The following is a 23,114-nucleotide window of genomic DNA, read 5'->3' on the forward strand; positions in this document are numbered from 1 at the left end:
AACCCATACCGGGTCTGCAGCCACATGCTCAACCAGGATAGCCTGTTCTGAGGGAACAGGTGGCTCTTGTGTGGCAGACCTGGACACGCCCGTCTATGTGGGCAGGAGGAAGGCAGTAGGCTGCACAGACTCACGTGGTCCATTATCTGCTGGAGACCCTGGCTGAAGGGGCGCCGTCCGATGCCCAGAAGGCCCTCCTGTGCCTCGGGGAAGGAGATGGGCCCAATGCTGGGTGCCATCCCAAACTGCTTCACCATGGAGTAGGCCACGCGGGTGACCTTCCTCAGGTCATCCTGTGCCCCTGGAGTGTGGGGTCAAGAAGGGAGGACATCCTCAGGACCACATGTGCAAAGGAGCACCAGGCCCCAGGTGCGCTGGTCAGAGCCCACAGGCCAGAATCTCGCTTCCTGTCCACTCCATCCCTGAGAACCTCCACTGCAGGGCCAAACAATGGGGACATGTGCACCTTGTTACTACTGCTCCTTAAGAGAGAGTTTTAACACTTTAAGAAGTGCTCTTTTGTTTAAAGATCAGCTACTTGGGATGCATGTCTAGGCTCACTTTGTGGCAGTTCTAACAAGCCTGTCGACATTGAATGTGATGTCCCTCGATCAAGCAGGGACCCTTCTCCTCCTCTCTGGACATCCCACTAAAGGAGCAGCATGACACAGTGACATGGCTTCAACTTTACTCACTTTGTGTAGCCACCACCAACAGTTCACCATTCAAATGCATTTACAGTCTGCATATGTGTGAAACTTTTATACGGTTATATTACTTAAAAGTCTCGCTTACTTCTAAATGTCCTTTGACCACAGCTCATCTTTAAAAAACACTTAGTGAAACTCAAAAGAACATCTGCATCACACTATTTAAATTCTTCCATCGGATTCGCCCTTTCACACACATTGGAACAGAAGTGACAAGTGTAAGTCCAGGTCCTACGGGGGCCGCTGCTCACCAGAAGTGACCTTGTTGAAGGAGATGGCCTCTGACGCACGGCCGCCCAGGGCCATACACATCCGCTCAAACAGCTGCTCTTGGGTAAAGAGGTGCTGATCTCTCGGGAGCATCTGGGCAAAGCCCAGTGCAGCGTTTGTCCGTGGCGCTATGGAGACCTGCAGAATGTCAAGATGGCCCAGTCAGCAAGGCAGGATGCGGCTTTAAGGAGGAGGGTGGGGACAGTATAAGATAAATGTCATCAGAGGGTCGCAAATCTGAGCTGTCTCAATCTTGTAACAAAGTAGAATCCTAACACTAAAGACAACCAGCCCATAGGAGCACAAGGGGGTTTCTAACTGAGGGCACCTGCTCACATGCTGTCGGGGTGTGCCTTCCTCCTATGTTACCATGTGTGCAGGATGTAGAGACAGGGCCTCCTCACAGACGCCAAGCAGCTGCACTGCCCCCTGCCACTGCGTGCTCATGCAGCAGTGGGAAACCCAGGAGGCACAAGAAAAAAGAGGCTGTCCTTGCCTTCGCCCAACACCAGATGCGTGAGAAGGGGATGTATCATTCTAACAGAGCAAGAAGAAACTGGTGCACTAGGAACGGAGAAGGACGGGGAGGGAGCAGGTCCCCTGCTGCCCAGCTGCTGTTTCTGACTGCCACAGCTGTGAGAGGAGCATATCAGTGTGTCCTGAGAATCCCAAGAGGAAGCTTAATTTAAAATCTAAAACTAGGGGCTGGCCCGTGGTTCACTCGGGAGAGTGTGGTGCTGGTAACACCAAGGCCATGGGTTCGGATTCCATATAGGGATGGCCGGTTGCTCACTGGGTGAGCGTGGTACTGACAACAGCAAGACAAGGGTTAAGATCCCCTTACCAGTCATCTTTTTAAAAAATAAATAAATAAAATAAAATAAAATCTAAAACTAAATTGCCATTACAAGGTTATAATGACTGTTATGGTGATAATCACAATAACAACCAAATCATTAACACACAATCTGTTCCGGGAGATGTTTTTCATTATGACTAGATTATATGACTTTAAATAATCATATAAAGTAAAAATTCTGAGAGCAACATGAAATTTAAAATTTTGATATTCTGGGCCGAGCCCATGGCGCACTCGGGAGAGTGCGGCACTGGGAGCGCGGCGATGCTCCCGCCGCGGGTTCGGATCCTATATAGGAATGGCCGGTGCACTCACTGGCTGAGTACCGGTCATGAAAAAGACCAAAAAAAAAAAAAAAATTTTTTTTTGATATTCTGTTCATCATGGGTTTTCTGATTAATTTTGATTATTTTTGAGATAATTGTGTTAAAATATTATTTATCTCATTACTGACATAATGTGACCCATAAATGTGACACCCAAGATGAGGGTCCCCTCACCTCTCCGCTGGGCTTGGCCTCGATCCCCTAGTGACTGCTGATCACACCCCAAGACACTGAATGCACGCATGTAAGAGCAGCATGCACTCTGTCACAAACACTAGCCCTCAACCCTCTTACAAGAATAGAGAAAAGAACCGTTTTCAAACATAACCACACTAACGATCTACTTGCTACAACTAACGCCTTTGAAAAACAGCTGCAGACACTAAACACTGGCACACCAAGCTGGCCATGAGCTACGCAGTTTGCATCCGTGCAGGGTGCAGGGAGGGTGGGATGCAGCCGCTGCTTTCTCAGGGGGGCTGCAAGCCACATCCCTACACATATGGCACAGCGGTGGCCCTAGACCACTTGTCTCTGAGCATGTCATGCTACAACTATAATCCATGCCCTCAGCTTAGAGGCTGGGCACCCACAGTGCGGTTACATCTTCCTCAATAGTCACTTGGATCTCCTGGTCACGGGTTCACGCATTTTTTGGAAGCTATCTATAATATGACCATCTGATGGGAATAAACTTTCATCAAGTTCACAACTGTCTAGAAGAGTAGTATTTTTAAAATCTGTATTCAAGTCACTGCTTTTCAACATCGGGAGTCATCTTAGAACTGACAGCATGCAATTTTTAGTCCCAAAACTGAGGGCAGATGAGGACGGTGAGGCCTGAGTCGTGTCACGCCTGGTGACTGAAGCCGCAGCTCAAACATGACCCACTCCTGCCTCCACATCCCAGTTTCCACCTATTGTTCAGGCACAGTCACCTCCCACCCCATTCCCTGGACCATGACCGCTGCTGGCTGTTTGCTTTCACAAAGCACAAACGCAGTATTTCCAAAGTCAGCTTTGTGCAGGGCCTGCCCGAGACCCACCTTCATCACAGCCTCGGTGTGCTCCAGCAGCCAACCAACCAAGGCATGGCCCGATTCATGAAACGCAACCACCTTCTGCTCCTCCTTTGACAGGATCTTGCTCTTTTTGGCAGTCCCTGTAAGAATGCCAAGAATCAGCACTGAGATGCACATACGCAGGCACACATGCACTGGGTGGCTGCTGGGCTCTGTCCGGCCCTGGCACTGGTTTCCCCCTCTCGTTGACCGAGCGAGCCCTCTCTGCATGCTCCCCTCCTGCAGCCCTGCCCCAAACTCTCACCCACAACTCCACTCCTCACATCCCAATTCAAAAGGAAAACCTTTAGGTAGGAGAGAAGTTGGAGGAGGTCATATTTTTTTCTTCTATAAATGCTGGAATCATCAGAATAGCTCCTGCAGCCTTTATGAAAAAGCATAACCCTTCCAACAAGTACCCTCCCTGCCCCACTGGGTGGGCCTGCAGGAAAGGAGCTGTGCATGGGGGTCAGGGATGGCTGGCTTCTGATTTTGTCACTGACAGGATTAGCAGGGGGTTTCCTCTGAGCTCTAGGTTCCCTGTTCCCTGTGCCCCTCAGACCTGGAGGTGGCAGCTACAACCACTATTACCTGACAGTTCTCATGCAACCCTTGACTAGCTGACCACCTCCTACCTCGGAGACGACACTTTATAGTAAATTTCCTGTGTTCAAATTACTGGTGAGGTTTCATTCACTATCTCAAAATTTCCAAACATCTTCACATTTCCATTTTATGCAACTTAAATAAGCCCTAGGTTCAGAGTATTTCCATGCTACTAGAATCCTTTACCACCATTAACTGTAAGATTATAAATTCTAAGACACATCATCTGTATCAGATGAATACTTCAACCAGAGTGACTGTAGGAGTGTATGTGCATGAGACTACAAGGCTTACAGATGGGCTTTACCTGAACACAAACTAGTGCATTTCTAACAAGGACCAACAAAGGATGTCCATGCTTGGAATGAGGACAGAGTACATGCCCCAAGCACACACACAGACAGTGTCCTGTTAGTATTTTCTTTAACGGGCCTGCAGTTCCCACTCAACCTTTCCTGCTTTGATACTACTGTATTACCAAAAGCTTATCAATTTCCATATAAAAATAAATGGCTTATACAAAAACAAATTTTTAGTAAATTGCAAGGCAACTTCAGTCCTCTCTATCCTCTTGGCTGCCGTGCAGAAAATGCAGAGGGTTTTGCTCCAGGCACGGTGGCCACCTGTCTGTCCTTCGGAGACAGCTACTTTCCTGTGCTGCAGCCCTGGGAAACTAGGTGGCATGAGTTCCAGATATTAACTCAAACTGAGAGCGACAGAAACGCACTTCCTGCAGGGCTTGCTTACGAGGGACGCTCTGCGCTTCTCAAACATCTGTGTCAAGGACCAGCTCCCTTTTTAAAATGTTCAACCTGCCTCGGACTTGACACTACTGGTCTGAACTCCAGTCAATGAGGGGGATGTGCTAATCACGTTTGGATATTGCCACTATGGGGCTCTAGAGGTTTCTAGATCTTACTCTCAGTTTCAGTCCTGCTCTCCTCAAAACAGGCATGGACCCCACTCTGAGCAGCCACGGTTAAGCACTTCTAGAAAGCATCCCCATTTCCCCACTGCCAAAGCTCATCTCTCACTCCCATTAATGATAAGGCCATGAGCTTTAGCAGAGAGGAGGTCACAAGGAAGCTCTCTGCCAGGCTAAAAGCTGAAGGCACAGACACCCCTCACGTTCTTGGGCGGTGGCAGCTGCTACCTACCTGAAATGCAGCCAGCGTCCTGGCCTCAGAGATGAGGCCCCTGTCCTGATGGCATCGCTCCTCAGCCACCACACGATGGCTGACAGGCCGAGCTCTGTCACACTTGGGTTGCAAGGTATTTTTATATTTGAAGAGTATGTCTGTTCTTAGGTAAATGTGCAGTATTTTAAACTAAGTTATACTGTAAAGATCTGACATCAAAAACTGAAATACTTTATGTATTCCCCTCCTGTCCAACAATTTCCCTGCTATTTACTATGACATCCAAGCCTGGATTTGGTTCCATCTACCTCATCTCTAAATTTTATTTTTGGTGGGATTGGGCTCCATCATGGTGCTTCTGGGGTTGAAGCCTTGCTAAGATCACAGGCCTCAGCAAAGGTGCATGACCCTCATACCAGCAATGACGCGCTCCACGGCATACTCAAAGTTGAACGTGTGGACGGACGTGTGCCCCTCCCGTGCAGCGTGCAGCGCAGCCTCGTTACAGATGTTAGCAATGTCTGCGCCTGTCAACACAAACGAGGGGTCTTGGGTAGGGGCATGAGTGGGCGCGTTGCTCTACCAGTGCTTAAGAAGAAGGAAGAAGGGACTGGCCGGTCGGCTCAGTTGGTTAGAGTGCAGTATCTTAACGCCATGGTCTCAGGGTTCGGTTCCCCCAGCAAGCCAGCCACCAAAAAAAAAAAAAAAAAAAAAAACAAAGAGGAGGAAGAGGAAAGGGAAGGAAGGGGGGCTCTCAAGGAATAACAAAGAGGAAAAAGAAGAGAAGTGACCAAGGGCAAACCTGCAGAAAGAGGGAAAGAAGGGGTGGGGACTGCTGAGGACCATGCAGTGCCAGGGCAAACAGTCACTCGCAAGGTGTGAGACTGAGGCCACTTTGCAGAAGAGACAAAGGAGCACTGGTTACGGCCACTCCAACATCCCCCAGGCTCCCTACTCTGTACTCGCTGCACAGTAATGGCCCACCACAGGACTGTGACCAGCACACTTCCATCTGTCATCCTGTTTCCCACCTAATACTCCATGTGGGCAACAACAGAGAAGATCTTGTGTCCATAAGATTCTAGTTAAAGACCATAAAAAATAATCAAAAGGGAAAAAGTGATATTATAATATCATTTAAAATGATATAATGAAGGAAAAATAAAAAACAAAAAAGATGAAATTATTTATAAAATGCATTTTTATTTACATTAACTTTTGTGGGGTTTTTTTTGGTTTTCTTTTGCAGCTGGCTGGCATGGGGATCCAAACCCATGACTTTAGTGTTATAAGGCTGTGCTCTAACCAACTGAGCCAACTGGCTGGCCCTATGTTAACCTTTGAAATGAGAACCATACAGAAGGAACTCTTGATTCATGATGCTGTTTCCACTCAACTCTGACACCGCGGTGGGGGTGGGGATTGGGGGCCCAGCAGGCAAGCACCTGGTTCAGGGCAGTGAGACACTTGGCTGAACTAGAAAGGCCATGAACGACCATGATGCCCTGAAGGCAGAACCACCTAGACCACCACGTGGGACACTGCTAGGGATGCAGACATCACCACTGCTATCCAGGTAGTCAACTGGGAGGAAAAAGCTGTGTCTCTGCTGTTCTGACCTTTAGCTGCCCCACATGCAGCCTCCTCCCACTCAGGCATGTACTGACCCATAGGCCCCAGAGAAGGGGCGGTGCCCCACTCACAGGAGGTGCTGATGCCAATGTGTCCAGGTGAGACCCCCGCCCTCACCCATGCAGTGCTGCCCAGGCTGCAGATTGAGGACTTACCACTGAACCCGGGCGTCAGCTCCGCCAGACGCTGTGAGTAAAAGCTGCTAGCCTGGGTCAGCTTCAGGCTCTTCAGGTGCTGCTCAAAGATCTCCCGCCTCTCCTGCCAGAAACGGGTGGAAGACGCAAGGCTGGGCTCACACCACTAACACTGCAGGCACAAGTGCATGTCTGCAGGAAATGAGGACATGCCCCACCCGTCCACCCTGGGGACAGACCCCCTCGGGAGGCTCATAGCAATTGCTGGCTTTTAAATCAGTCTTTGTCACCACTCACAAACCATGGTTTGGGAAACCAATTTAAAGGGCTGCAAGCAGAATTTTAAAATTGAAAAGAAAAAAAAGTTAACAGAACAGAGAATGTAGCACATTGCACATAGTAGGATTTACTTTCTGAGACTTTTGACTCCCACACGTACTGTATGCTCTAGATCCTGATGTGAAATGTTTCTTATGTCATCAAAAAAGACAGCCAGCCGCACCCCCCCCCAAAGCAGTGGTCTTAGAAAAAGGGGCTTCCCCTCTGTCCCTTTTCTACTCTCCACCTCAGCGTAGAGCCAGACCACCCAGGAACTGCATCGGTGATAACAATAACCAGCTCTCCAAACTCTCCCCCGGCACACACTGCATGCTGAATTCCTGCCCCTCAGGGCCACAAGGAAGGCCCTTTGACCAGGAGGTACAACATGCAACCAGAGGCCTGAGATGGAGGCGAGTGGCAGGGGAGGAGCCCAGGTTGCTAAGACATTAGATCCCATCAGCTTCCAGGGCAGCAGTGCAGTTTGCGCTTCTAAAACTGGGAATTTGAGGGAGTTAGTATGGAAATCTGAGGCTCTCCACAGAGCTTCAGAGGGGAAAGAGAGACACCGTGCACAAAGAATGGAATCCCTGTTTTTCCTTCCTGGAACTGGTTTCAGATAATTTCCTATAAAACTTAACCCAGACCAGTATATTCAACCCCAAATGTTTAAGAATAAAGTAAAGAATAAATGTTAAAGAATAAAGTAAATGTTAAAGAATAAACAAAAACAGGCTGCAGAACTGAGAGGAAGGGCCGGCCTGTGGCTCACTTGGGAGAGTGTGGTGCTGATAACACCAAGGCCACGGGTTCGGATCCTATATAGGGATGGCCGGTTTGCTCACTGGGTGAGCATGGTGCTGACAATACCAAGTCAAGGGTTAAGATCCCCTTACCGGTCTTCTTTTAAAAAAAAAAAAAGAAGAAGAACTGAGAGAAGACAGCAAGGCAGCCAAAGTGGACAGGCGGTGAGGGAGGGGATGGCTGAGTCTGGCCCTGGCATCCAGGGGCAGCAGATTTCACACCACAGCCACATGAGACCTTTAGGACATGAGGTGGCACAAGCAACGCAGAGAGGAGAACATGGCCCTGGCAAGCATGTCCCTAGCCCACGCTGTGCAGTGCTGTGAAAGGCTGACTGGCCCACGGTTCTGACCTGCAGTGTGGGAAGATCAATGAAAACGTGCCGGTCTAGCCGGCCCGGCCTCAACAGAGCGCTGTCCAGAATGTCAGCTCGATTAGTGGCCGCCAGGACGATGACATGGTCTGTGGTGCCCATTCCTGAGGGGACAGAGCAGACATGGTGGCCTTTAGGGTGGGAGTCTCCAACACAACAGCCTTTCTCTACAGGTTCCCCTTTCAGGACACGGGAGGGGAAGAGATCCCAAGGCTCAACAAGAAAGGAACACCCCCGTCTTTCTGAACGAGGAGCAGCAGACTGACAACCTTCCCTGCCAGCTTCTAGCCAACATCACCACGAAGAACAAGAATTTGCCTGTCCTAGCAACTAAGAACAGCCGCAGCCTCCCCAGGCCATCTGCAGAGGCTGACCTGCCTGAGGCCTTCCTCAGACTCCACAGGCCACCCCAGGGAGCTGCTCCTCAGCACCCACCACTGTGCATGACTGCCACTACTGCTATGACATTGTAAAGCTTTCTCTTTAACACCTGGTCTCAGACCCTGGGTTTTAGGCCCACGGTCTCTCACCAAAGAATTTAAAAGTGAGTTCAGAAACCATCACTAATTCTTGATGTGTGTGAACCTTGACTGGACCCTCATTTGAATAGATCAACTGCAAAAAGGCATTTATGAAGTAACCAGGGAAATATGAACCCAACTGGATATTAAATGCTACTAAAGACTTTTTAATTTAAGTGTTACAATGATACTGTGGTATTTCTCTGAATGTAAAGAAACACATTAGAGCATAAAAGATTCAAAACGATGGGTATGCTTTAAAATACTAAGGAATAGGAAGGGCGCTGGGCTGGCATGGGAGGGCTCGCTGGCTGTGTCTCTGCTCTTGGGGATGTTTGAAAAGTTCCATAATACAAAGTTTAAAAAGAAAAGATGCTATGACCCATCTTTCGTTAATTTAAGAAATTCCTAATAAATTGACACCGACAATTTCAAACTACCTACAGAGTCCTTTAACAAAAATGAAATTTTAAAAAATATTAGAGAATTAAGCCCTGAACATGCCGGATTCGCATTTCCCAGGAGACCGTCCTAATCAAGGCCACACTCTCAGGACAGCGAAGCTGGACACTCGGGGGGGGGGGGCCCACCTCCCTGAGCTCTACTGGGAAGTGGTCACCAGGACGGCGGCTGTCGTCCAAACCACCCACTCCTAGCAAATCCCTCCAGAATTTCAAAGAAACTTTACAGAGTTGCAACTTCGTTTTCCCCAGCTGCACACATTAGAATGGGTGCGGAGACTGTGCAGCCCCAGAAGCGTTCTAAGAGGGGAGTGCGCAGAGGAGCACCACCTGCCCCACCCCAGAGCACGAGAGTCGACTTTGACCTCTCTGTTCCACTTGTTTACACTTCAGTTTTTGGAAAAGTTAAGCTCTCAACATAGAAAATAAGAGGCAGGGGTAGGGGGACTCAAGACCTGCCAGGGCTTGTTGCTCACTCTTCTGAACACCATCCTCCCAGAGGCCGTGGCTGTGAATAGAGAGCTCTCGGGTTCTGCGAACAGTGAACAAGCATGAAAAGTGACAAGAGCAGCAACAAGGCATGCAGCACTGGTGAGCACCGGCAGGGCAGCAGCGCTGCCTTCACGGCGCCAGCCGCAGGGCATCTGCTCACTCCTGCGCCTGCTCTCTGCGGCCCTGTGCTCTATGGACAGAGGGACAGGTGGACTATAGGATGTGGGCTTCCTAGGGCCAGATCTCGTGTTCTGTTTTTTAAACTTCGATTTTTCCCTGTACCAGCCAGCCATCAAAAACAAAATAAGTAGATAAGCTCTGAATGTTGACACAGTTACAGATGCACAGCAAATTGCAAGAATAGCACAGAGAAGTCCTTGCACCCATTTGACCCCACAGCCACACGGTAACCAACCGTGGTGCAATGTCAAAACCAGGAAACCGAGGCTGGAAACACCACAGCCTGTTCAGACCTCAACAGTCTCACATGCACTCATCTGTGTGCTTGTGCGTGTGCCACAGTTCTACACAATCTCTCACGTGCAGACTCACGGAACCAACACCTCCATCGAGGTCTGTAACTGCTCATCATGAGGACCTCACCTCCTCCATTCCGGGCCTTTCCCAACCCCTGACAGCTACATACTGTCCTTCGTCTCTAGAGCTCTGTCACTTTCCACTTGTCAGATACATGGAACCACACAACATGTAACCTCTTGAGACTGGCTTTTTTCACTCAGCATAACTCCTTAGAGATCTATCTGAGCTGTTGCAGGTAGAACACAACGTACCAGGTTTCACTGTTCACCCACTAAAGGACACCCCATGGCTCCCGTTTCAGCTACTGCACTAAGTGACCACTGGTATGCAGTGTTTTGTGGAGACTTATGTTTTTACTTCTCTGGGACAAGCACTCAGGAGAGTGGACACTGTGTCATACAGTAAATGTGTGTTTAGTTTTTAAAGAAACTACCAAACTGCCTCCCAGAGAGGCTGTGCCACTGCATGCCCCACCGGCAATGCCAAGGCCAGGTTCTTCACATGCACATCAGCATTTGGTGTGGTTGCCATGTTCCATCCCAGCTCTCCTACCAGCGGTGTTCCCGTCAAAAATCTTAGCAAGATTTTTTGGTAGATACAGACAAACTTATTCTAAAAATTATACGAAAGACAAAGGAAGTAGAAGAGCTAAAACAATTCTGATACAGAAGAATACAGTGGGAGAATCACCCTCCTGACACAGTCACAGCGATCAAGAGAATGAGGAGAGACAGACACACAGACCAACAGAGCAGACCAGAGCACCCAGAAACAAAGGCACAAACACACCCAGCTCAGCACCAACAACAGCACAGGCACAACTTGGCAGGCAGTGTTTTAACCAATGGTGCTGGAGCAGCTGGACATCCACAAGCAAAAACATGAACCTTGACCAAAACCTCACACTCTACACAAAAACTGACTCAAACAGATCATAAATTTAAATGTAAAACTTCTATAAGAAACTCCAGGAGAAAATTTTCAGGACCTAGGAATCCACAAAGAGCTCTTGGACCTCACACCAAAAGCAAGACCCAAAAAGCAAAAATTTATACACTGGACCTCATGAAAATCAATCACTTTTGCTCAAGACCCTGTTAAGAGGATGAAAAGACAAAATGCAGAGCGAGAGAAAGTATTTGCAAACCACACACCTGACAAAGGATTAGTGTCCAGAATATATAGGAAACATTCAAAACTCAACAGTAAAAAAAACTACCCACTTAGAAAAAAGCCCACAATTCTCAAGTTCTCCTGTGGTCCCATGGCATCTTCCCAGCCTCTGCACAACAGTGTCAGTGTCCAGGGCTAGGTCGGCCCTCATGGAGAGTGAGGACTGCTAGTCTACCACCCCTGGTGCCTAAGGCAGCAGCCAGCGAATAGGCAGGCCAATTCCTCCTGAGGATGAATGAGACCAGCTGTGTGCAGCCTCACCTCCAAAAGTCCTGTCCTGGATGAGTGCCCCGGAGGCAAGAGCAGCTAGCACTCCTGTGAAGCAGAGGTCCTCATCTTGCCAGGGGACATGTGACGGTGTCTGGAGACATTCCGGATCAGAGCCCTGCCCTTCTCTCCCATCACATGTGCATGTGAAGGACGCCAGCAGTGGCCCATTTGAGGCGAGGTAGAGCTGCAGATGAAGCCAGACCTTGCCCCTGATCCCCCAGGGCCTGAGACTTTCTACCTGGCAGTAAAAACCTCACACCACATACACCACCTGAGAGGACAGAGGGCAGGGGCAGTGGCTTCCCCACCCTGGCCATGAGCAGGTGCTCCAGAGGCTCTTCAGGTTGGAATGACAGCACACTGCCACATGCTCCCTCAGGCCCTGGAGAGTCTCGTCCAGGGTTTTCTAATTTTTTCTTATCATGACTGACAAGCAGGACTTGACAAGGAGTAGGACAGGGGCCGCCTCTGCCTGCAGGTGGGTGGAGGGTGTGGGTGCTCTGCAGCCACTTCTCACTGTGCCAGGCCCCAGGACAGCAGCAAACCCCCACCTAGAGCAGCTGCCCCCACCAGAGGTGCACTTCTGACCCCAAGTCTGGGATGCGGCCAGGAAGCCGTCTCTGACATGCTCCCAGCAAGGCTGATGCTGCTGGTCTGGAGGACACAATCTGAAAACCACCAGAGCGGCCTAAGTGCCTCAGGCCTGGCCACACTATGGAGTCACCTGGGGCGTTGGCCCACAGTCTGCCCTGGGCAGCGATGGCAGTGACACCTAATGAGCTCTCTGAGAGGGCATCGCCCACCTCATCCCAGCATCTGTGCCTCAATCTCCTCCTCTGTTAGTGGCCACCTACCCACCTGGTAGGACTCATGTGAGAAGAAATCTGGCAATCCAAAGGCTTCCAGGACACAGCTGTGCTCCAGACATCCACTGCTGCCATGATGACAGGGGCGGGATGTCACACGGACACCAGGACCTGTATCCCAGGCCCTTGCTCAGCACTCCCACCCAGAGCTGCTGGACACGAAGGAGCCCACAGCAAACACCACCAAGAACAGGCTGTGTATTGCTTTCTTTACCATAAATTAAATTTTTTTTAAAAAAAGAAGAGTCACAGCATTTTTTTTTTTTTTTTTTAAAGATGACCAGTAAGAGGATCTTAACCCTTGACTTGGTGTTGTCAGCACCAAGCTCTCTCAAGTGAGCCAACCGGCCACCCCTATACAGGGATCTGAACCCGTGGCCTTGGTGTTGTCAGCACCACACTCTCCCAAGTGAGCCACGGGCCAGCCCACAGCATAACATTTTTAAAGCAGGCTATGTCATGACTGGCTAAGCAGCTGCAGGTCAGGGCTAGTCTGCTTGGCTCCCATGGGAAAACAGTACCTAAGAAAAGCCCACATAAACTGTTGGGACTTGCTTATGACTTCCGTGCAAAATCAGAGTTCATACTCCCCAGTTATGGTTTTCTAATACAGGAACTTGACACAGGAACTTGGACCGGGATGCTCATCACAGGAGGACACTCCAGCACACAGCCTTCCTTCTGCTGGTCCAACTGTGGACAGGCGACTGTGGACAGGCGACTGGGCAAGGGCAGAGAGTGTCCTGACCAAGGCCCATCCTACATGGGTCTGCAGGTCCCGTAGGTGGTTGATACCACTGTGCTGAGGCCCAACCACAAGACTGGGATTTCCCTTTTCTTTGGTGAGTTTTTCCCATGACCGGCATGGCATGTGCTCCACCCCCCGCCCTCCAATGAACAGAAACCGTATTTCCCAAGGAAGCAACTGAGGCGCTTGTCTCAGAGGACTCTGAAGTGCTTAGAAGGCACAACTGTGACTCTGCACAAAGGGACTTGTTTGGTGCTGGCCCAATTCAACAAGAGGCCTTCAGTCAGCGGGTCTTCAGGCATGAGCGGGTCCTGGTATGGAAGCAGCTATTTTTATGATAGAATAGAAAAGTCTGGCTCAGAGGAAGATATTATCCAATAAATGCTTCCTGGAAGGCTCAAGTCTACCCAAAAAGGTGGTCTGTCTTCAAGTGACCCTATGTGTTCAGTTAAGTAAAAGCCACAGAAGTCAGTCTCCTCACCCGCAAGGACGCCTGGTCAGCACGCAGAAGGTCACAGATTCAAAGGGTGATGTTATGTGGCTCAACCTCACATTATGAACCAGAAAGCCACAGCATAGACAAGAGGGGCCTGGTGTGAGCCTGTGTGGTCCTTCCACACATCCATGGGCATACCTGCTCCCTCTTGCAGCACTTTGATGAAGCATCTATGGCAGCCCCAAGGCAGCATGAAAACCACCCACTGTCATTATCAGTGAAGGGTTTGGATGGTCAACTAGTCCTCTGATGGGTTTCAGAAGACTTCTCTTCCATTTTGGTCCAACCGACATCACAAAAGTCATTCTTGTAAACAGACAGCCAGAAGCTGCTGTTAAAATCTGCCATCTGAGAGGACAGTGACATCTAATCACACGGTGCTGGTCTCAGAGCATCGTCGGTAACAGCTGAAGGGACGATGTCAGCACATCTGCACTCTGCAGCCACCATTGTGGCCTCCAGGTCCACTGTTCTGCCAAAGGTCAAGAGACCCTTGTGTCCAGATTCTGAGGGGTTTTCCAGATTTCTTCGGGACTCCAAAACCACCTGCCTGTCCTTGAGTAACCTCCAGAATCAAGAATCAAAACTGTACTGAAGGCCACACACCATCTAAGAGACCATTTAAAGCTCAAAAGAGAAGTGATGCCATGTAGCTGGAGACTTCAGAAGATACCTTTTGAAAAGCAGAAAAACCAATGCTGGATAAGCAGGTGCGGCTCACCTGGCATTGGCAGTGGTGGAGGGAGGGCAGCAGCCGGAACGCATCCAGCACATACTCCCCCGGAAGAGGGAGCATCGCGCACAGCTAGAATGCCCAGGGACCCTATAGTCTGGCCTGGAAAGCGCCCTTGGAGGGTCCCTGGACGTTCCCTGGAGGACCCCATCTCCAAGGGGTGTCTCTCAATAGCAATATCAGAATCTGAACCTGCTCGATCCACATCTCTGAAGATATCAGTTTCCTGGAAACTTCACTCCCACGAGTGCTTGATCTCAGCATGGAAGGCGGCTGTGTGTGTTACATCCCCAAACGAGCATACTGACAGACAACTGGACGACAAGCAAGACAGAGGCCAGAGCTCCAGACTGTCCTCTTGTAACATTGCAGCAATGCAGCCTTTTCCTCACCGTCGCTGGGAGCTGTCCTGTGATCTCAAGCCCACAGAGCTTTCAATGCTCACAAGAGGCTGCCACATGCTTTCTCCATGGCTCAGGGGAGGCACTTGGCTGGCACCCAGATGAGACGTGAGCTGGGAAAGGGCCAAGCCCCTCAGCAGAGACCACCACCAGGGACAAGGGGCAGCAGCACCATGGCCACAAGGGGCGCCACATCACTGCCACACCATTCCTGCCAAAACGCACTATGTGACCTGACCTTGAGGACATTTCACAGCCTCACCAAGAGGATGTTCTTTAAAGTGACTGACCTGTAACAAGGGTCATGGTCACGAAAGATAAAGAAAGACCAAACAATGACCCAAGACTGCAAGAGACCAAGGAACCAGGACAACAGATGTGGCATGTGAGGCTGGACTGGATCCGGAACCAGAAAAGGCACCTTGGTGGGATGAGGCAGCCTCAGACAGCTCTGGGGCAGGTCTGTGGATCAGCCCCAGACAGCACATCCTGGTGCTGACCAGCACAGTGTACTGCCAAAGCGGTCGGCCTTTGGGAAGCTTGGGAAGGGCACAAAGGAACACTTTGACTGTTTCACAATACTTTTGTGAGTCCAAAATTACTTCAAAATGAGAGGTTAAAAAAGTTTCACCCTTAGTCATGTACAATCAAAACTCTACTGTATATATGCTATCTAATAAACACACTATTCCAAAAAGCAAGCAAAACTTAAAAGAGGGAAATTGGGGTGGGGGGGTCGGGGATTAATTGAGTGGGAGACACAGGGAACAATCTCAATTTGTGTTAATGGACATGTTGATAATATTGATCTGACCATCACATTTTGGGCACAAGTGGTGACAGCTTTGTACCCCATGAATATACATAACCAATAAAATAAATAAATATTTATTGATTGATACATACAAAATAAGTAAATAAAAGAGGAAAACAGAAAAATATGGTTTTCTTAGAACCAAAAGTGCTTTGGGAAAAAAGTTTCTCCCTAATCTACAACACCTAAGATGTAACTAGAATTCTGATTAAGGAAAACCAAAGTTAAAAATGGATTTACTCTATACCCCATAAATATGTACACTTAATACATGTCAATTAAAAAAATAAATAAATAGGAGTTCTGGTCAAGATGGCAGAATAGACAGTCCCCAGCGTCACTCTCTCCCAGAAATCAACCAATTTACGACTATATAAAGAAGCAACAACAACCTAGCTCTGGGGCCACTAGAGCTCAGGGGAAGAGGAGGAGAGACCTACCAAGCATGAAAGCGGGAGAAGCCACAATGAGAGAAAGAAAAAACTGCTCTGACCATTTCGTGCCGCGGACACTTCAAGGCTGGAACTGCTGAGCACACAGAGCAGGAGCCGACAAAAGCCACAGCTGTGCCTGTCAGATGCAGTTGCTTGGAGGTGGCAGGGGAGAAAAGGGCTTTGGTGGCCCCAGGCCAGCAGGACTACTAACATGGTTCCCATGGGCCCACATAGGAGCGAGGTGCCACAACAACTGAAAAACTGGAGCCACTCAGAGGCCGGTGAGTCATCACAATGGACTGGTACACAGCCCATCCCACAGGAAGTGTTTGCAGCATGGGCAGTGGGAGAGATGGGCCCACTGAGGGAACACTGGGGCAGAGCAAGGACAGCTGATCTGCACCCCAATCAACGGAGGACCACTCAGAGGACACTGGTCAGGAATATAGAATTGTATGGGGTGCAGTTTGATGAATAGACTCAGGCCCAGATCAAAGTTACTATACAACCCAGGTGCACCGAGTCTCTGGAGAGCCAGAAGTACCTATAAAGTCAACCATTATAACCCGTGATGCACAAAAAGCCTTCCCTAGGGAAGCAGCAGCAAAGCAGCAATTTAGCTCAACCACAGAGCTCAAGTACTGGTCCCCACAGAAAGTTCCCCACCTTAGGAGTAAACAAAGGACAAAAAAAGTAGTTCCAGCTCAGACACACCACCAGCACCTTGGGGGCTGCCAGGGGACCCAAGGCATGGAGCCAGGGACCGGACCCCCCCACCACAACCAGGCACACCACCAGCAACTCCGGGCCTGCCCAGGGACCCAAGGCATGGAGAAGGAAACCGGAACCCCCTCCCACAACCAGGCACACCATGCTAGCGCCTCAGGTCCCACCCAGGGACCTGAGGGATAGAGCCGGGAACCAGGGACCAGACCCCCCACACACAAGGCACACTGCCAGTGCCAAGGAGCATGCCAAAACATCACCTCCATGTGGGTGGCCCACGACAGCCACCACAATAACCATGGCGGCCACAAAAGTGGCTAGATGCCACAACCACCATGCAGATGGCCCACCAGCCACTGGAGTGCATTGACAGAAGGAGAGTCACCAGCAGAGATAAAGAAGAGGATGTCTCTCTCCATAAAGCCCATTCCAGAGTGACAGAAGCAGCATCTGCTCTATGATAATATTGGGGGACCTGATCACACCTCTTGGCATTGGACAGATCATCTAGGCAGCAAATCAACAGAGTAACCATTATTCTTTCAGAAGGAGAGAGAGAGAAGAAATCTAAGGTAATTAGAGGGAGGAAGGGAGAGGGTGAGGGGGATGGGGTGAGATTGGACAAGGGGCATAAAGAATAAATATGATTTCTAACAATATATATGCTAGTAATATTGATTTGATCAACATATCTCAACACTGAACCCCAAAAATATGTATAATCAATTTTCATTCAATAAAAATTAAAAATAAACAAATCATCTAGGGATGGCTGGTTAGTTCAGTTGGTTAGAGGGCGGTGTTATAACACCACAGTCAAGGGTTTGGATCCCATACTATCCAGCTGTCAAAAAACAAAACAAAAAAAATAATAAATATTTAAAAATAAATAATGAAAATGGATTTACAAAGCAGAGACTCAAAGAGATATCTGTACCCACATTCACACAGCATGATTCAAAATAGCTCAGTGTCCACTGATAAGCGAATGGATACAAAGGATGTGGTCCACACACACAGTGGGGGTGTCATGTAGCCTTAGAAAGGAAGTTCAGATACCTGATACAGCACAGACAAGCCTTGAAGACATTGTGCAGTCACAAAAGGACAGCACTGTATGATTCCACTTATGTGAGGTCCCTAGACTCATCAAATCCACAGAGACAGAACGTGGAACAGAGGGTGGGAAGTTACTGTCTAACGGGTACCGAGCTTCCATTTGGGTTGATGACAAAGTTCTGGAGACAGATGCACAACGGCGTGAATGTCGTTAATGCCCCTGAACTTAAAATGGTTAAAATGGTAAATTTTATGTTATATGTACACTTTACCACCATATTCACCCTCCAAAACAACAACCTTACAAAAGTCACTCAAAAGAAAAACAAATCCATGTCACCTCTACTGTGCTGGAGCCAGACCAGAAGTCACTGTCCAGGGCTCACAGCTCAGCACCCTCCCTCACCACAGTGTCCCAACACTCCACTCAGCCTCAGACTGGGGCCGCTGCCACCCAGACACACTCAATCGCGCAAGCCACATGCTCGTGAAAAACTGAGAGGTGTCGCCACTCTGTGACCTACCACTCACATTCCTAGTTTTTTCTTTTATTCATTCTTGCCTTTTTATTACTTTTTAAAATTAAAGCCGTGTTTGTTGAGGGCAGCAAGAGGACTTGTTTCTTGTTATTGTGAGAAAACAGCTCTCTGTGTGCTGATACCGGCCTCACCTACGGCAGGTGAGGATAAGCAACACTCCTGCACACAACAGCTTAAGATGCAGAAACAGTGAACGCAAGCAGCTGCGTCCCTCTGGAAGGCGACTGTTCTCAGACAGGGGGAGTGACGGGCAGCAGGGCACTGACCGTCCATTTCAACCAGAAGCTGGTTGAGTGTCTGCTCCTCCTCAGTGTTGGAGAAACCAGACATGGTGGTAGAGCGCTTCTTGCCAACAGCGTCGATCTCATCGATGTACACTATGCAGGGGGCCCGGGCGCGGGCTTCCTTGAAGAGGCTCCGCACACGGGCAGCACCAAGGCCTGCGGGGACACACAGAGAGTCAGGAAATGGACAGAAAATGGGAAACAAATCCTATGCTTGTGCTGGGGTCAGGTGAAGGTGTCCACTGAGGACAACTAAACCTAAACAGGTCTGCTCCCTGAAAACAGCAGCACTGGTTGCTCCTAGTGGGGGCCGCCTAGGCAGTCCCTCAAAGCAGTGGCTCACCATCCTGGCTGCCCAGCCTTCAAAGCACCCAACTGCCACCCACTTCACCACCTGAGTGCAAGGCTTCTGTGACTTGGATTTCAATTGTCCTTTTCTACCCCCATATCCTGTTCAATTCGGCCACCAGAGGAAAGACATGCAAAAGGAGAACCAGCCCAGACATGTGGTCAGTCGAGCCTTTCCACAGCCCCCAACCAACACCTACCTCCAATGACCTCCACGAACTCTGGGCCAGCCATTGCCAGGAAGGGCACCTGGGCCTCTGTGGCCACCGCCTTGGCCAGCAGCGTCTTCCCACAGCCAGGAGGGCCGAGCAGCAGTGCACCCTTGGGGACCTTGGCACCAAGCTGAAGGAAGCGTTCCGGGCTCTAGGCAGCAGCAGAGAGTGTGGCGCTAACCACTCAGGGTTTCACAGAGTCTCAAAGAAGTGACTCACATGGAGGGCGGCTCATGAATTGTCACAAAGTGGCTATGATTCAAGTGGTTCTGGAAAAAGCGTGGAGCTTCCCCAGGGACCAGGCATCCAAGACAGCGATGGACCAATCAGAGATGGACATCACAACCCCTCTGCTCTGCTGGACAGCTGTGCACTGAGCCTGTGCTGCTGGCAGCTGTATTGAGCAGCAGGGGGCTGGGGAGGTCACCACTGAACTCACAACAATGATCAATGGAACCGCTGTCCCCGTGGTGTCTGACCCCAGGATGTTGGCTGCTTGCCCACATCTCTCTGGCACCACATGGGGCTCTCACCTTCAGATAATCCACGAACTCTCGGACTTCCAGTTTGGCTTCATGCATTCCTGCCACGTCCGTGAAGCTGACTCCTTTGCCCATCTTCCCCTCCACCACTGTAAAGCGAGCCATCTTAAGCTGGTTCTATGCAGGAAGAACGAAGGGCAGGGGCTGTGCACCCCCAGCATGGCAGGGGATCAGAAGCTCCACAGTGGAGGCTCAGCCTGTCGCATCTGAGCTGCCTCAGCCCAACAGCCCAACAGCCCAACAGCCCCACAGCCCCACAGCCCCACAGCCCCCCAGGCCTGCATGGATTACTCCCTTCCCACAGCCCTGGAGGACCAGCACTCACAGATGTGGCTCACCAGTCACTCCTCAGACATACATGTGGCAATGTTTGTTTTACGTCAATAATTAGTAAAAAAGTTATCTTGGCAATTTGTCTTAAAAAAAAAAAAAAGAGGGCCGACCCCGTGGCGCACTCGGGAGAGTGCGGCGCTGGGAGCACAGCACTGCTCCCGCCGCGGGTTCGGATCCTATATAGGGATGGCCGGTGCGCTCACTGGCTGAGCGCGGTACAGCCGGTCACAAAAAGACAAAAAAAAAAAAAAAAAAAAAAAAAAAAAAGATCACGAAAAAACGACAAAAAAAAAAAAAAAAAAAGAAACTCTCCCACACAAACTATCTTAACATCTTTTACATAAACTATCTCTTTTTTCTATATGATTTTTTCCCCCTGCTGTATAACGTCTTTTTCTGCCTATAAAAGTAATGCGTGAGTAGTACTGGGGAGTCTTGGTAGAAATGTTAATTAGTAACTGGAGAGTGATGGGCAAGGCTGAGAAGCTCCTGATCGGGGGCTTGTCCTTTGACCAGACCCTACTTTTAGGAAGACGTGTAGGCACGTCATCAGGCAGGCATTCAGAAGATGCATGTGCGTGGAATACATCACAGTATTACTTAATACAACTAAAATAAAGTCAAAAACATGCACAAATTATGAAACTGGCTGAATACAACATGGCACAGCCCACAATGAAACACCACACTGCCATCACACATGGTGGTGAGTCTTCCGCCACAGACACAGGAATGTGCATGAGCCAGGTGGAACCATGGAGCAGCAGCTATCCTGCTGAAGTGTTCTGCAGGCCCAACCTGAGGGGAGAGGCAGCCAACAGAAGACACCGCACTTCACAATAAGTGATAATGTACTTTAAAAGTGTATTGACATAGGGCCGGCCCATGGCTCACTTGGGAGAATGTGGTGCTGATAACAACAAATCAAGGGTTCGGATCCCTATATAGGGATGGTCAGTTAGCTTACTTGGGAGAGCATGGTGCTGACAACACCAAGTCAAGGGTTAAGATCCGCTTACCAGTCTTCTTTAAAAAAAAAAGTGTATTGAGGTTGTTCTTTTGTTTTTTTAATTTTTTTATTTTTTGGTGGCTGGCCAGTCCAGGGATCAAACCCTGGACCTTGGTGTTACCAGCACTACACAGGTTGTTCATTTAAAGACAACTTTAAGACTGGCTGGTTTACTCACTGGTCAGATCCCCTTACAGGCCAGCCACCAAATAAATACATACATACATACAACCTTTAAAATTTCTCAGCTATCAAGCTAGTAGGATAAATCAAGGGAAAAAAATCATTCCCAGCTGATATCTAAAAACTGCAGAATAAATTGCACATACACTCGCTTGGCTCAGCCACCCCAGACATCAGGGAGAGAGGGGCCTCAGTTACAAGTGATTAATGGACACCCTCCAGCCAGCCAGCGAGAAGGAAAGACGAGCTGCCCAGTTAGGGCTTTGGGCTGGTCTCTGCAGCAGGCTGATTTTCACTGCACACTCATTCTGTAATTCACGGAATCATGCTCGGCAAGCACAAGCACAGAGAGTTCCTGAGACCCCAAGCTCAACGAGGTCTGATGCGCGCAACTTACGAAAGCGCTGAATCCGCCTTCCCTTCCCGTCATTCCAGCCAGACGGAAAACGTACCACAGGATGGCCAAGCCCACCGCTGTCATCCCCAGGGCGTACAGGGCACTAGCATGAGAAAGAGAGTTATGGGCTGAGAAGTCATCACCTGAACAACTGACGGATGCGCCTTACAAAGCCAGGAGAGACAAGAGCCACCCCCATGCCTGAGACCAATGTGCAGAACAAAACGGTCATGGAAACGGGTCCTCCTGTCTGGTTCTCACCAACTACCCACTTTCCTCAAGTTTCCCGAATGGTCAGATTGCAGGTGCAAACGCTAACCAACCTTGTCTAACCAGCCTTGTGCTGATGCCAGCAAGAGCAGGTTTCCATATGCTCAGTGCACTTGGTTTTCAAAAGAAGGCTGTCTGTTTCGATTAGTAAGGAAGAATAAGGCTAGCACTAAAAAAGCAAATACTAAGACTTCAGCCCTCAACATGAAGTTGACATTTAGCTACAACAAAATCAGCAGCACAGCCTCAGGGCACCAAGCTTTCAGGAGAGGCCGGGCTGCAGAACTCGAAGTGTACCGTTTTCAAAGGCCTGCTCGCTAGTCACTAGCATGCTGCCTCCTGTCAGACTACAAATCCATGATAAGCCTCTCCTGACCTACTGGCTGCAGTCACTGTGGGTCCCCGCAATGCTGTTAAGTGATCAGCGCCTAAGCTAATTAACTTACTCCTCCTAAGAGGACTCTCAAGTTCCACGGCCCATAACCACCCAACAGCTTTCCTGTGCCTTCATTTCTCTCTCAACACTGAAACAAGAATTTCTACGTAAACTCCTGTTTCTACAATTTCTGTTCTGACTTCTTATTTGTTAAAGAAAGCAACCCCACAGTGAGATAAATTAAGAGATGTCGCAGACAACTAAAGCAAGGGACTAAAACAGACCCCAGACTCATATGCAACCAGGTTCGTGGCACCCTGTCACCCAACCCACGCCAAGCCCACCTGCCCACAGGGACTCTAGTCAACTTCAGGCAAAGCCAGCTGAGATTTCTGTTTGCAACTTGTTTCTCACATTACAAAGCCAAGCCAGGCTCAATTCAAGAGTCAACAAAGACGACCAACGTACTTCCCAAAGAATCCTGTACGCTTGTAGGAGACTGGGATCCTGTCCTTGACCTCGATGTGCAGCTCATCTTCAGCCGCTCGAAGCTTCTCTTCAAACTTGTCGATATTGGCAACCTGCATTCGGTACATCAAGGCCAGCCGCTGCGGAGAGAGCAAAGGGGACTATGAGGGGTGAGGATAGACGGCCA

General features: G+C 49.4%; 1 protein-coding gene across 3 annotated transcripts in view; it reads right to left on the reverse strand.

Moving 5' to 3' along the window:
* Positions 1–23,114, reverse strand: part of SPG7 (SPG7 matrix AAA peptidase subunit, paraplegin) — a 42,799-nt gene that overhangs the window by 3,313 nt on the left and 16,372 nt on the right. For 2 of the 3 annotated variants that reach the window (XM_063110551.1, XM_063110549.1), the window contains exons 5-15: positions 22,928–23,067; positions 21,814–21,916; positions 19,883–20,008; positions 19,338–19,500; positions 18,772–18,945; positions 8,212–8,336; positions 6,759–6,861; positions 5,388–5,498; positions 3,212–3,327; positions 962–1,118; positions 135–301 (exon numbers count right to left, since the gene is read on the reverse strand). In XM_063110551.1, the coding sequence (XP_062966621.1) occupies positions 135–301; positions 962–1,118; positions 3,212–3,327; positions 5,388–5,498; positions 6,759–6,861; positions 8,212–8,336; positions 18,772–18,945; positions 19,338–19,500; positions 19,883–20,008; positions 21,814–21,916; positions 22,928–23,067 (1,485 nt within the window). The remainder of the gene's footprint in view (positions 1–134; positions 302–961; positions 1,119–3,211; positions 3,328–5,387; positions 5,499–6,758; positions 6,862–8,211; positions 8,337–18,771; positions 18,946–19,337; positions 19,501–19,882; positions 20,009–21,813; positions 21,917–22,927; positions 23,068–23,114) is intronic. The other variant, XM_063110550.1, reaches the window with a different exon arrangement.

Source organism: Cynocephalus volans, chromosome 10 (genome assembly GCF_027409185.1).
Source record: "Cynocephalus volans isolate mCynVol1 chromosome 10, mCynVol1.pri, whole genome shotgun sequence".
Classification (NCBI taxonomy): Eukaryota; Metazoa; Chordata; class Mammalia; order Dermoptera; family Cynocephalidae; genus Cynocephalus; species Cynocephalus volans.